Raw genomic sequence first — 15,465 nt, forward strand, 5'->3', positions numbered from 1 at the left:
AGGGAGGTTGTGACTGGTAGAGTTGTGCGAGTGGCAGCTTTGAGTGGTATGAGTGCACATAGGTGAGCAAGCGGAGCGGTTCCTTTGAAAGAGGTGCGGGAGGAGGTAGCTACGCCGCCATGACGCGCAGGCATTTTAGTCAGACGCCAACATCCGTGAGCGTTGGTTCTTCTCAGCAGCAGCCTCCGGTCGAATCCCGATCCTCGTCTCCTCCTCCTCGCCTAAAAAATAAATAGAATATAACGCTCGGGGAGAAAGAAACGGTGATAGACTCTCCACTCTCCCATTAGTTGGATTTCCGTTTAGGAGTGTGCGCGCGTGCCCGATCGCACTTGGATCCCGGCTGGACAAAAGGGGAAAATACCGTAGCAGTGTGGCACCTCGGTGTGCTGCTGTAATTATCGTTGCCCGTTCCGCAGTGCCGGTTTTAAACATGCCCGCCGGCTCTGCCTAGTCCAGATACCTGTGGCGTGGGATTTAATTCGAAAAAGTAAGTATCGAGTATGAGCGTGCGTGCACTCGTATATATATATATGTATTTCTTCTTATCCTGTCGTTCCTTGCAAATTGGCGAAAAATTAGTTCATTTGGAAAATGTAAGAGCGACCGAATCATCGTTACGGCGAGATTTGGAACGGAGGATGGGGTGGGGAAGCTTATCAGGGGAATATTTGATAATGGATCTCTCTTATCTTCCGCTTTGTGTGTGCTTTTTTCTCTTATCTTCCCACACACACGCGCGCGCGTATAAGGCTTTATTTTTCCTGACGATTGCACCTGTGTTTGAGCAACCTGAATTGTCCCGAATGCGTGCACCCGTGCAACAGCCTGGGAAACGTCTGGCCATTCGATTTAGAATAATTCGCCTTTTTTCTTTGCAATAATAGGCGCCGACGTGACTCCGTTACGAGCCGCTTCCATCTTTCAAGGAAATCTCACGGCACACTTAAACTGTGCATCCGTCCGCGCTGTATAAAGAAACCGTGTGACAGTAAAAAGAATCTTTCTCTCTCGCTCCCTCTCTTTCTTACACACACACATGCAAAAACGCAGACGACAGGATAAACAGTGCCTTCTCTCCTTAATTAAGCGAGCAAAATTACTCGAGGGTTTCACCCCTTTTCCGTATGTACTATATATATATATATATGTAGATATGTACCATAACCACCGCTGACAAATTTCTTCCGCCTAATTAAAGCATCGATTGTTCGGTAACACTTTTTTCCATCCCTCGAAACGCAAAGTCACCGTCGGTATAGAAAAAGACGCGCGTTGTGGGAAAAAACTTGTGGAATACTTAACTTTGCAATTATACGATTGCTATGATAAAGATGAAAAAGGTCAATCGTGTTTATGGAGCCTACGTGTCAGGGACCATTACCACTGCAATATGTGAGAGGAACGTGCGTGAAATATTTGGATTGTTTTGCATGAAACTCGTAATACAGATATAGTATGTACTCCAAAGTCTTTTGAAAATTCCTTGGCCATAATTCGCCTTAACCGGTGGCCATCAGACTTTACGAGCTATCCGTGTATGACTGTTGCGAGTTTCAAGGTTAAAGGCAGGAGGTAAAATATTGTGCAAACATGTCTTCCGTCAGTTATTCCAAATTATCTGGGCAGACGAGCTCGGTAAACGTGACGATAAGGAAAAACAGAGCTCGTGCCGCTGGGATAATATTTTGACGAAAAATCCAGGTGAATCGGGACGGAAAGACTGCTGAGAGAAGGAATGAGGGGGGGGGGGAGAGAGAGAGAGAGAGAGAGAGAGAGGTTGAAAATTTATAATTGTCGATTAGATAGGAAGGCAAAACCGGTTTGCAAGAAGGAAGGAAGATGCCGGGGGGCCTTGGTTCCACACTGCCAGGTCTGCTGATATCATCGTAGATTAATCATTCCCACCGAAAATTCGCGTGACAAGCGGCCAGGAAACCTTTCACCTGTAACTCTCCTGTCCTCGCTTTTTAACGTAAACTTTATTCGCTCTTTCGGTATTTTTATATGTGTATATCTCATTGTTCGATATTGCCATTTTTACGCCGAGACCTAAATTCAAAGGTGAAGAAATCCCAGCAGAGACACGCCGGAGATTACGGAAATTTATCGGTAAATTCGTTCGGCATGAACAAGATCACGCGTTACACGTTAACGTCACAACCTAATTTCGATTATTCGCGTTAGCTCATAAATTGCCACGTCCGATGATTTCATCGCTCGCCGAGGAAACTCTCTCGATCGAGTACAACGAGCGTTTCAATGAAAATATTGATACAGATTTTTCTCACAACGATCATTTGTCCAACCCAACCCTTCTTTCGTCACGAGTCGATCGCGCGTAAATCGCTCCGATCTCACGATTAATGCGATTGATAACAAAAGAACCATTATACGGAGGGTTTGTTTGTACTCGCGAGCTGTAATGGAGATTATACGAGTGTAAGAACTCGATTATCTCCGGAACCTTAAGAAATATCAACTTCTGCTCGAGACCTTTTAGATTGCAAATAAGGAGGAGCCTTCGAAAGGTCTTGTGAACAAAACTGATATTTTTTATAGTTTCGGAGATAAGTGAGTTTTTACGTCGGTTTGCGAGTAGGGAGGACTTTCGAGGAAGTCCTAGGTAAATAATTGATATTTCTTATAGTTTTGGCGATAAGCACGCTCTTACGTCAGAATGCAAATAACGAGGAGCTTCGACTGTCCGATTATGAGAAAATTGATATTTGTTATAGTTTCGAAGATAAGCGAGTTCTTACGTAAGAATGCAAATATGGAGGGAGTTGAAAAAAATGCTGTTCAACAAATTGATATTTGCTATAGTTTCGGTGACGCGAGCGAGTTCTTATATATGAGAATATAAATCAAACAAACAGCGATGTCAAAATATATCCTCCGAAAATTAAATGAGGTACAGTAAAATCTTTGCTTCAAAGATAGTATTGTCTCTTGACAGCGAGGAGTTTCGAAAAGATATGAGACGAAATTTACATCTCTTTTGTATATTTACAAACGAAAATGATTCTTACGTCCATGCCCCGGTGCACCTTCGGTGATACACCTTATTGTTTATACTACGAACAATGTTTTGTTATTTGACGTTTTCCTCTTTGTTATATGCGAATCGAGCTACATTGGGAAAGAAGGAAGATGCCTTGGCAAGCAAAACGGCAGAATTCGCCGAATGCTCGCGCTTCCGCGGAGAATTTTAATTCTCGAGTGAATCAGACGCGGGTTCGCGTTCTGGAAAATTGAAAAATTATGCGTCGAGATCTCGAAGCACGTGTCGTTACATCATTCCGACGGTGCGGTGGATGCGTTGTTTGTATTGGTGTCGACCTTAGAATCAGTGACGTCATCTATTCTGGGAACGCACAAGAGATATGGGCATTGTGGAAAGAGAGAGGAGAAGAAGGGGGAGGGGGAGAGGGGGATTGCACAAAACGCAAACGCAATCGCAAAGCGGAGAACCGCGGGAGTGTGCTACACAGGCGTATAGCGCGAAATTGAAACGTGAAGCAAACGGCTTGAAAGGAGCGTGAAGAGAAAAATTAAATCTCCAAAGCTGGGAAATTGCTGGAAGTGTATATAAATGAGGGATTTTAAAAGGAGGAAGAGTACAGTATGATAGAATGTTAAAGAAGAGGAGAAAAAGAAAGGTTGAAGAAGAGCACAGGACTTAGTCAGAGCGGAAGCGTAAAATGAAAAGGTACGACTCTTCTGTAAGATTTGTTTTCACTGGCGATTGCCACTTGTCGGTATATTACGAATGTTTGAATCACAGTGTTCCATGGTCTGTTTCTCCTCGTGGCTGCTCTGTTGCAACAACTGAACGTCGCTGTTTGTATACGTGCTATTGTCCAGTCCCTGCCGGTATTTCTGCGACTGTTACCGTTTCAAATATTTTAAGTATTTCTCTCTCTCTCTCTCTCTCTCTCTCTCTCTCTCCTACTGGAGAACTGCCTTCTCTTCCTTTATCTATAAATCGCTGCTTGCCAGAATCGCTATAACAAATGCAACTCTAAACCGTTAGCCGAGTCGTCCTGCAGTTTTTACGGGTTTTTGTCATCCAGAAAACATCGTAAAAACAGGCATTTCTGCTTATAAAGAGACCGGTCTGGCTAATACATATTCAAGCCTTTACTACTTACGTTTTTGCTCCAGTTTTTACCGAATAAAATCGAGAGTACAGCCTACAGCAGGTTTACCGCTCGAAATATGTTACTCCACTATAGCTTCTGCTGATAATTTCGTCGCGAGCATGCAGGCTGTATCTGTTTTTTTTTTTTTTTTTTTGTTCCATTTACTCGATTTTCGTTGGTTTCATTTTTTCACGCGACCATTTTCTACTGGTATCGGGGCAGATAACACTGGGAGTGGCTGCTAGTTTCTAGTTTGTGTACCTGCTATTTTCTGCCCGAAGCGTGCTCGTTTCCGTTGGACGGGCATTAGAAAATACCGATCGCAGTTTCCATTCGCTTCGGTGTTAAGATTACTGGTTAATCGCGCGCGCGTGTTTCGACGTGTCCGTGTGTGCACATGGCTGCGGCACACTGCGGATGACGAAGGCCTGAAAGCAGAAGCTCGATCAAATCCGTGACATATCACGCTCGCGAGTGCGCACCGTCACGTATATTCTACGTGCATTTCCATTTATTTCGCGTTCCAATAGAATCCAGCTCGAGGCTGGAACCACAGTGCAGCTCGCGCGTTGCGTCACACACACACACACACACACACACACTTTCGACGGATTTAACGATTCGATTCGCTATAAAAAGGGCCTCGTTGCTTTCTGGAATTACGTAAATTTTTTCGGCCTGAGAATATGGTAAGAATATAAGCGTATAAAGTTTTTTTTCTCTCTAGTTTAATGGGAAGATGGGCTTGTCTGGGGCGATGACGTCACTCGTTGGAGTTCCTCCAGTTCGCCTTAATGGCTGCTGACCCCGGAGCTCTGTCCCCTTGCTTTCGCAATTAGAGCCATTTCGAGTAATTACCTTGCTCGGTCTAATGCAGCGGGGGAGATCGTTAGCGGAGTCTCGAGTGTCGATTGCAGGAAATTCGATCGGCGAATGGGGTTTTAGAATTATTTATATAAAGTAGAGTAGGGGGGAGGGAGGAAGGGGGGGGGGCTCTCGCGAGGTCGGTGCCTGCCTGGGCGAAATGAGGTCGTCAGCTGCTCTTCCTACCTGAGCAAAATGGGGCACCGCGAAAATCGATAGGCTCCCGTGCGCAAAATCTCTCCTCAGGACTCTGACCCCGAATCCCGACAGGATAGCTCTAGAATCCTCGATAATTCTCCCTGTAAAAACCCTGCGACGCTTATATGCTCCTTCCTTTCAATTTTCAGCTTCGCCTCCATTTTCATCGCAATATCAGAAATTATCCACATTTTTCGGATTAATTAACAGAACTAGAATCCTTTTGATATAATTTTCTTGAAAAGCCCTCCGTCATTCAGTACACTTTAATGACTCCTTTTAATTTTGAACTTCGTGTCAATTTTAATTGCAATATCACCAATCACCGACAATTTTTTTCACGTTAATTAACAAGTGCTAGAATTCTCGATAATTTTCCTTCGGTTAATAATTATTTCTTCCTTTAAGTTTTCATCGTTATACGTTGATCATGTAATTGCAGTTTCATGAATTATCCATAATATTTTTCATATTAATTAACAACGCCAGAGTTCTCGATAACTCATTTCTTCAAAAATTCTAATACTTAATTTCTAGCTTCAGCTTTCGCTATTACAATAATCTTAATTGTTATATCATCAACACTTAATTTTAAATCACTTTTTCAAATAATAGCTTCGAACAGTTGAGTCGTTATTTCATGCCGCGGCTTTATAGTTCTTGGACACGAAGCATTCGTTAAAAACTTTTCTTTGTAGTAAAATAATTCCATTTTTCTATTCAGCATCCATTGTTATAAAATAAAAGCAATTTTTAACCCATTTTTTGTTCGTTATTTTTCAAAGACATCTATTTTATTTAGATGAAGAACTTCTGAAGAATCCAACGGATCGAAAAACAATGAAATCTGTCTTCGAATAACGCCATTTCGTTAAAAGGCGTTTTTGTTCTATAACGTCGGTATGAGGGATCCCGTTAATGAGTAAATTTCACAAAGATTCATATAATTTTTACCGTCAAGCTTAGTAATAAAACAAGTATATAATAACGTATAATAATCGCGTTTTCAATGTTTTGTAAGTGTCTTTTATTCCAGACGTTAATTGAACTAGAGATGGACAGCAGAGACAAGAAACATTAGAAACAAATTTTAATTAACATTTCCATGGCTATTAAATTTTGTAACAATACTTTAAAATGGATGAAGCTAAAATAAATATAGTATCGCAGAATGCATTACAAAACACATTCCGTTTGGTTGAATAACTCAAATGAATATATTACTTAAAATATGGTTTTAATATTTATGACATTTTCTTTGAACGTATTTATTATTAATGTTCTTTATAAGGTGCGTTCGCTTCGCCCATGAGTGTACACAGACAAAAATGTTCACGCATGCATATGTGCGCAAAAAACGCACACGCGGATATAGTTTATAAAAAAAGAAATAATAAATATTATAAGAAAACAGTAAAATTTAATAACATATACACCAATAAACGATAAATATTTTACGATATATACGTGTCGCGTGATTAATATGTTTCCTATTAAATTAAATCATGAATTTAATCCGAAAAAGTAGAAAAAAATCATAATAAAAACTCTTCCACCAGCCAGTGCTCTCTACCTCCTTTAATTTTCCACCATCTCATTATAATTAAATTTACAATACTATATATATTAACAATAATCGACAACATTTTTCAGATGAATTAAAGCTCCCCATACATTATTGATAACTCCCTGGTTTCTTCTCTTTCTAAAGGAAAGCATGAACGAAACAATGTACCCATCACGGCCAGGTTTGCAGTCGAGCCTGTCGTTGCACAGTTCTTCGTACTTCAGCAATTACAACGGGGCCGCCAGGCGACGTTTGTCATCGACTGGCGAAGCCGACACTTCCGCCACGTCCAGTTACGAGGGTAGCGACAGCTCAGAAAATTCCGACGAATCTCGCCTCGAGCCAATCAGCCAATTGGAACGCGATCAGTTGGAATCCTCCCTCAGAGGGCTTAAATCTCAGGTAAATTCGCATCGATCGATCTACTCGACCCTAATTAATTCTTAAACGCATTTATTAATTATCATATCAATAATTATGCACATAGGTATTCGTCTGCGAATCATTGGCAAACTTATATCTGGGTAGCGCGCTGCAGCCCGAGAGATGGGAGCTGCAATTCACTGGTATTCCAGTGGTCATCTTGGATCTGGGCGAGACACGTTCCAGGACCAAGAGGAGGATCCAGATCCTGTTGGCTGAGCGTGGAACTGGATTCACGCTTTGGCAGGAAACTATCGATAATTTGTCCTCCTACAAGGTGAGGAATTTTCTGCAGATTTGTATTATTGTTTACATAGGAAGTAATTGATATAACGTTGGTTGTTACGATTATCATTTGGTATCAGGTGTCAGGTCCAGCATTCCACACGATGTGTTTGTCGTCGGACCACACACGCTTGGCAGGCCTGAGCTTCGACAACTTGAACGCTGCTAACGATCTCTGGCAGCACGTGGAGCGTTTGGTGTCCTGCCCGGAGAACATCAGTCTCTCGGTGCCTGGGAAGAAGAAGAAGAAGAAACAAGCCCAGAAGAAGATCGTCCTACCCCCGAAGAGCAATATCAGCCAACCTTGCCAGTTCCAGCACATCACCAGCGTCGATATCGCCGATCGTACGCGATATTTTTCCCTCCAGACCCTCGTCCCCCCCTCGAACGATAACGATAATTCAATCGAGGCCCATTTCTAAGAACCAGCCTCATCAACGAGATAAACAGAACCCATTTTCTCCATTTTCGATGCTATTACACGTCACTCGCTCTTGTTGAATGAAACTCGACTTCAGATTCTGGTACAATTAGGCCTATATAGCTATATTATAACCGATCATCGCGTATGTACACCCACACACTACTCAGCATACAACTTTTACTCTTACTCATGATTCGTGCATGTATATATAGATCATTCGGTTATATAAAATTTAATTCCTTAGGTAATTATTATTGCTTATTTTTTCTCTTCGAGTTTCTTATTGTAGCTTAAGCAAATTTCTAGTAATTAATGTTTGCTTCGATATAATTGTATATTTATATTATTATTATTATTAATGTATGAGATTGTCTTTCGATCGATTATTCGCGGAGATTCTGTTGGATGGAAAAATATCCGGAGATATTCCTGGATATCAATGTTGTTGGGAATGTGGTACGGTTCTGGAGCTGCGAGAATTTTAGGGAATAAGCGACGACGATTCTTTGAATTGATGGAGGATGATGAATCGTTCAGGGTTATCACTAACGAAAGGAGAGGCTAGTAACAGACTGATAGATACATTGATCGAGTAATGATATTCGTTGTGATCGATTATGTTTACTTCCAGTCGATAATTGGCGTTCGAACATTCCGAAAATATATTAATTTTAGCTTATAGTTCATCCAGCAGATGCCCTTTCATCAGTAAGCATATCAATTAGTTTAAAAATTATGATAATAGCGATAAACCTTACGCGATGATAAATATAAAGATTTTTCAATGATCGGAGAGACAACAATCACTGTCTTGATAAATATTGTACGTTAGGAGAAAAAAATGTTCATAGAAATTTTATCATGCGATATACATATAAATTATATATAATATAGATTGGGATTCTTTCGTGATACAACATAAGAGCGTTATCTATATCGCGAGACAAATATACGTATTATAATATAGATACATCGTTCGCGCTCGTGATAATAATAGAAATACAGTTTATTGCGAGATAAAAATGTTCACATGTTAAGTTATATCGCTCGATATGATGTTGCGCATGTCATTTCTATAATTGATAAAAACTTTATAGGGGAGTGACTACGAGAAAAATATTTCAAAAGATATATGAGAAAAAAAAATTTATCGAATTGGTCGATCGATGATTTGTGCATATTGCACTTTTATGATTCACCTCTGTGATCGAATTAAGCTGCAGCAAACAGAATCAATTTATATATTTTAAATATATTATTATAATAATAATTAATGGAAATTTTATTGTCTCCGTCTGTGATATAAAGTATATTTGTATCTTTATGTTCTCGTATAAGAATTCATCCCGTTAGATTAATTAATTTAGAGTGCATGGAAAAAGTGCAAAGCACCGTGTTTTCTCTGTGTATTTGATCTGTTAATAAAAATTCTCTCTTTTCAAATATGCTGCTATACGTCATTGGTCTGAATTGCTGATTCATTTTAATAAGGAGGAATTAATGTAACTATAGTTGGTCGCAGGAATGCGAGATATGGACAAGCAATTATTGTGTATGGGGGACAATGAGAGGTGAAATGCGATCGTGTATGGTGCACAGGAAATTATTAGAAGTGGACGCGCAAATAAAACCTGTGACACTCGTGCGACAGGAAGTGTTCGGCATGCCAGCAGTCAGCCACGGAGATAAAACTGGCGTACTGTGCCGATATCGCTACGGAGAATCGGCAAGTTGTCAGTGTGTTTCTGGAACTCACGTACCATTCGGTACGTCAACCTTCGAGAGATCGTTTTTCTTCCCTCGCCAGTTTACTTATCTTGACTCTAGCGTGCATTTTCCTACATTCAGGATTCACTCCAAGCTACTCACACTTATTCTATCACCGCTTCTAATTAAAGTCTCCTTTTATTTATTTAGCTCTTGTTTTCTCACCAACATTCTGTAAATTCATGGGACATCGAGAAATCATTTTCTATGTATACCACAGGATTTAATAAATCAAAAATTTATTCTGATTCAGTACAAAAAACTAAAAATAAAACCCTTGTTGCGTGCGTCTCAGTAAAATTTTATTAAAAATTACCATCAGGTACAAGTACGAACGAATAAATAATCGAGCAGAGAAAGGAAAAGTGATGAATTACTGAACAAAAAAATAAATAAGAAAAATTGGAAAATTGTTATAGCTAATGATAGAAAGAATGATTAGTACGTACACGAGTATCTGGTAACTGATGACGATAAAGACTAGTGTTAATGATATAGAATAAATAAATAAATATAAAGAAAAGAATAGATGATATTTGGAGAGAAGCGAGTGTATAAGATCACGAGAGTGTGTTGTCATTAGGGGATCCACCACTATACTTGTCGATGGGCTTGTAGGTCTTGACCTTGGAGTGGCCTTGGATAATAAGGTATACTGGTCCGTGAATGGGCTTGGCAGGTTGTTTGTAGTGAGAGAAAATGGGATCGGTGGTGAGACTGGCGAGTGTCGTAGTGTCAGATGGTTCTGTAGTGTACTCGCTGGTGGGTTTAGTCTCGTCGATAAAAGTCTTTATCGTCGGTGAATCATTCCTTATCTCATTGTTCGCGGAGTGCTTTATAGGGAAAGGGGGGAAATTTGTGGAGGGGGTGGAGGGGATTATCAAGAACTCTCGTGATGGCTGGACTGGAAATATTGGTGGTTTTGGAGTCGTTGTTGCCTGTAGGAGTATTTTAAGGAGGTTGTCATTGGGTTTTGGAGGAATCATCATGGGACTGGGCATAGGGGGAGATAGATGTTGGAATGGCATCGGGGGCATGGAGGTCATCATCGGGGTCATGGAGTTGGGCTGCATCATCGGTAGCATGGATGACTTCTGGCTGGGATTAAATGGCATTGAGGAGACTGTTGGAAATAATGGCATAGATGACAGTAATAATTTGGATGTTGATGACGTCGCTGGTGATTTACTTGACACTCCTCTAAAGTCCATCCCCTTTCTCGTATCATCATTCTGCCTCACGACTGATAAAACAGTTTCCCCGCGTGTTCCTTGTCCAACACCAGTTTCAGACAACTCAACCTTGTCCCCGTTCACCTTCTTCTCAGGCTCGACTTCCTTCGTTCTATTCTTGTTTCCCTTAACCCCATCATCTTTATAATGTTCAGGCATGACTATAATTGGCGCCGTCTCGTTTTCAGGCTTAGAAGTGTTGGCGATCACTATGTGCATTTTAGTATCATTCTTCCAGTTCTCAGCCTCGATTGTTTCGTTTTTCATTGTCGAGCTCAAAACTGTCACGTTACTCGTTCTCTCTTCTTCAGAGGGCTTTTCCAAATTTGTTGAATTTTCTTTCTCCTTATCATCGTGACGTACCACGACTTCCGTGTGCGTAGACGCTGCCACGTGATGATCCACCTCGAAAGGATCGAGATTTGCTGGTCCCAACTGATTCTGGTTGTTAATGGAAAAATGACTCGGACTGGAATCATCGAATTGATTGGGAACCGAGGCGAATTGATTCGAAGTGCCGAAATTCGGGTTAACATTGGCAAAATTCAGATTGGAACTGGCGAAATTGGGATTGGAATTGGTACCAACGAATTGATTTGGATTGAAGCGATTGGAATGAGAAATAGCCTCGAAGGCGTAAGGCGAGTTCTCAGGCCAATTTCCGGAATAGACTTGGGAGGACTGGTAGACCAAATTGGATTTTTCGAAGGAGACCGACGACTGGGGATAATTTTTCACTTCCTTCGCCGGATATCCGGCCTTGAATCCGAATTTCGAAGGTGATGGTATCTGCCTCGGTGGAAACTGCAGACGCTGAAGATTCTTCGAGCTGTAGAACTGATGATCTCTCGATGGATCCAACTCGAATTTGGTCTTGTCCTTCGGCATGACCTTGAAACTGGAGGATTGCTCGACCGTCTGGAAGGGAGGCACGTGATGGGGTTTGGATTTGTAAAAATTTGTAGGTCTCTGGTAGTAGTTGGAGGGCATTTGAAGGCCATTCTGGTGCCTGTAGTCAATGTCACTGCGGAAGTTCGTGATTCTGAGAAGCTTCGGTGGTTCTGCTCCGTTACTTCCGGTGAAGTCCTTGAAAAAGTTTTCCTGCACTTGGTCCTGGTGTCGAGTGTTGCCCCTCGTCATGAATTTTGACTGTTGCAGATATTGCTCGGGTATTTTCGGACTAGCCTTCTTGGCCGTAACCCCCAGCACGAGGATGTCGCGTTTCGACGAAGGTTCAGTCGTGTGAGAGTCCAACCAGTATTGAACTCGATCGAGAACCGGGGGAACGTAGTCGAAGGTCGGATTGTTCTTCAGTGGGTCCCCTCGATCCAATGGCGTCCACTCGTTGTACTCCATTCGTGGAGAAAAAATCTGCACTCTCCCATCGTTCAAATCTGAAAATATATTAGTAATTTCACCAAATGATCAATCGAGGAGAAACGATTTAACAATGCAATGATTAATCGCTTGGATAAAATTTGACTTTTGGGATAAAATACACGAGCGAGCTTCAATAACGAGTGTATATTTTAAGAGTCGAGGATTATTGATAGTTTTAAAAATGGCAAATGAATCCTGTCGAGAAAGGTTTATATATAGGAGAATATATATATTGCTAGGTGGTTTATGGCTAATCTAAGGACAGTATTCGCTGTGGTTACTGTACTTTACACACCATCGAATAGCATGACCCACTAACCCGACGCCCACAGACTGCATACTGCCTATATATATATATATATATATATATATATGCTGAAAAGCAATTGATGCAGAGACGAAACTAGTGCGTGGCCATAAGGAAAATGGAAAGTCAGAGTATAAGAATTTTTCCAAGTTCATGCACCTGTTTTGTTCTCGAAGGACATCGAGGATCCAGGACCCCACAGGCAACCGAGCACACCGATCAGCAAACTCCAACGACCTCGATTCCACCTCTCAGTTGCTCTCTTCTAAACATACAAAATAACACAATTTATCGTCGCTTTAATCCTATTTCAAATTCACTTCCACCAAAAAATCTTATTTTTCTAATCATAATTCACGTCTTCCATAATTAAACTACGTTTCTTCTTTGAGATATAATCGAGAAACTTCAACTCTATAAAATTTCTCAAAATCATCTGTAATAATAATAATAATAGTAATGGTAATAATATTGGTAATGATTTTCTCGTAGGTCGTAACTCATGACCCAGCTAGTCACTCGTGAAACTGCGTTCCCACGAAATCTTTAGTCCCCACTTGGACCTTCCGGATTCTCTCGAGCAGCCGCGTGCATGGCCACCAACATTCAATCTTTTCTCCTCAACTTTGGCTCACTTGTCCTCCTCGCTCTTCTCTTTCACAGTCAACGCGTTTTCGAGCACGATTTACGAGTTTCGCTTAAATTTCCCGCGATTAGCCTTATTGCGATATTTTAGCCAAGGCAATTAATCGTGGCGATTAATAACGAGAGACGTTAAAAGTAACGCGTATAGAAAGTAAGCGTGAAATTGGCGCATCGGTGATAAGGGGTCTCTCTGCTGGAGAAATCGTCTAAACGGAGTAAATTATGGATGGAATAGGAACGATGAACCAATAAAGGGTAGGTGTGTGTATATATATATATATATACATAATTATCTTTACGAGAATTTTGATTTTATCGAGAGAATCGATATTGTTACTATATATATATATACTTATAGGCGCGGAAAGTAATAATAACGAATTAATTAAATTTATCGCGAAACGTGAGATAACTGCTGGTTACGCGCGATTAGAATGTCTTGCACGAGTGGGATATGGTAAGAGTGGAGAAAGTAGATGCAGATCATTCCTCGTGACCTTGATCGCTCTTAGTCAACTTAATTACCCGATTTACTCTCGGAGTAATAGATGCAGTTTGTATATATATATATATATATGTATAAGAAAGTCCAATAAAATTTTAATAACCAATGACATTCGCTCGGATCGTTTATTATCATTCGTCGACTAATTACCCGTGAGAGCAATATTTATCCGAAAAATAATTAAGGCCCATCAATCATCGTTTCCGAAGTTTGAGTATAAAAATATTATAAGCTTATATATATATATATATACTATGTAGTTATCAGAAGCCAATTGATAGGATCAATGTACGGCAATTAGGAAGCATTAACATTACGTTTTGCCGATCATTATGAGCAAAACTTGCCAATAAAATGTACGATTGGCATTTTTATGATTTGACAAGAAAAATAATACAGAGAGAATAGAATGGCGATGGGAATAATCAGAGAGTAGCGGTACACACGTCGATCAATTATCACCGCCGTTACGCGGGCTGCATACATTTTCGGGACTTTTGTCGGATTCGCCAAAGGAATAGGGGTCACAATTTACATGTGCCTCCTCTCGTCTTGGGAATTTCTCCTCCTTCGTTCGGTTTTATTTCCGCCATCAGCCAGACAATCACCGGCAAATCAACGTAAATCTCCGAGGACTAAAACATCCTCGGTTCACTATTATAGCGGCTGATGTTTATATATATATATATATATATATATGTATGTAGAGGGTGTATGTGCACCCTTGAACCCCCTTTACGACCTTTTTACATCAACGACATTTTCCAAATCCCTCTTTATTTGCGTTATGAGAAGTTTTTGGCAAAAAATTGATATCTATTATAGAATTTCGGAGATAAGCAAGCTCTTACACGTCCATGCTCTGGTGCACCTTCGAAGATACATCTGTATATACGAACAATGCGGACTTCCGTCACATAATATATGTAGATCTATATGAACCTTGCAAAAGAATGTGGGAAGTCGCTGATGAATAGAATTCACACCAATTTGTATTAAAAAGGAAAGACATTCAGTACTATAATTATCTCATTAAGAATCTCATTAAGAAGATTATCATCTACATGATTCTTAATTACGCTTGATTTTTACTGACCATGATCATTGGATTTTTCTGCACTCGTTTTTAAGAACTTCCGGAAACTACAATGCTCCCCGCACGCGAATCTCCTACACCATCATGGCGAAGAATTTCTGCACTGTCAAACCCGCACAAATTGCACACAATTTTCCTTGATTTGTTGGATTTTTAGTATTGAATCAGAGAACCGTGCGTCGATGATTTCGATGGACTTCCGGTCGTTAGGATCCGAAGGAAACGGAGACCATCGGAGGATGTGCAAGTCCTTTATGGAAGTGGAGGAACTCGAATTTCCGGTTTGGCCGAAAGAGCACACTGCGAGATTTCTTGCAACGGGACAGAAATCGGGAAAAAGCTGATTCGAAGAAATCTTCCACTTCCGGTTTTCTTCTCCGACGAAAAAGGCGGCGCGACGATGAAGAAAAAGAAAAAGAGGAGAAGGGGAAGAGGAGGAGGAGGTAATGAATATTGGAAGCTCTGTTTGACTTGGGACTCGGTGGAGAACTGAAGCAAATACCGGCCGGCTGACCGTTCTTGACAAGAAGGGTTCTGCCAAGCTTAGCCAATCCGTATCTTCTTCGTCTTCCCCACATTTCCTGCGTCTCTCTCCCTCTCTCTTATGCCCGTGTGACTCTCCACTCT

General features: G+C 40.8%; 2 protein-coding genes across 6 annotated transcripts; one reads left to right on the forward strand and one right to left on the reverse strand.

The window, feature by feature from the left end:
* Positions 1-150: 150 nt before the first annotated feature.
* On the forward strand, positions 151-9,351 carry MESR3 (misexpression suppressor of ras 3). Of its 5 annotated transcripts, XM_066743552.1 has the most exons (5): positions 3,461-3,712; positions 3,788-3,876; positions 6,919-7,176; positions 7,262-7,474; positions 7,563-9,351. In XM_066743552.1, exons 3-5 carry the CDS (start codon positions 6,925-6,927, stop codon positions 7,902-7,904), a joined length of 807 nt encoding a protein of 268 aa, XP_066599649.1. In that variant the 5' UTR covers positions 3,461-3,712; positions 3,788-3,876; positions 6,919-6,924; the 3' UTR covers positions 7,905-9,351. The 5 variants fall into 5 exon arrangements, with proteins under 5 accessions (XP_066599650.1, XP_066599646.1, XP_066599649.1 ...); XM_066743553.1 differs by lacking the exons at positions 3,461-3,712; positions 3,788-3,876 and adding an exon at positions 151-490 and having other exon boundaries at positions 6,861-7,176; XM_066743549.1 differs by lacking the exons at positions 3,461-3,712; positions 3,788-3,876 and adding an exon at positions 153-490.
* Positions 9,352-9,973: 622 nt separating this feature from the next.
* On the reverse strand, positions 9,974-15,437 carry LOC136783386 (uncharacterized). Its single transcript, XM_066743501.1, has 3 exons — positions 14,839-15,437; positions 12,752-12,857; positions 9,974-12,299 (listed from the first exon to the last, which is right to left on the reverse strand). Exons 1-3 carry the CDS (start codon positions 14,845-14,847, stop codon positions 10,234-10,236), a joined length of 2,181 nt encoding a protein of 726 aa, XP_066599598.1. The 5' UTR covers positions 14,848-15,437; the 3' UTR covers positions 9,974-10,233.
* Between the last annotated feature and the right edge of the window lie 28 nt (positions 15,438-15,465).

Source organism: Prorops nasuta, unplaced genomic scaffold (assembly GCF_024137725.1).
Source record: "Prorops nasuta isolate Cenicafe-Biocafe unplaced genomic scaffold, Cenicafe_Pnas_1.2 PNAS00033, whole genome shotgun sequence".
NCBI lineage: Eukaryota > Metazoa > Arthropoda > Insecta > Hymenoptera > Bethylidae > Prorops > Prorops nasuta.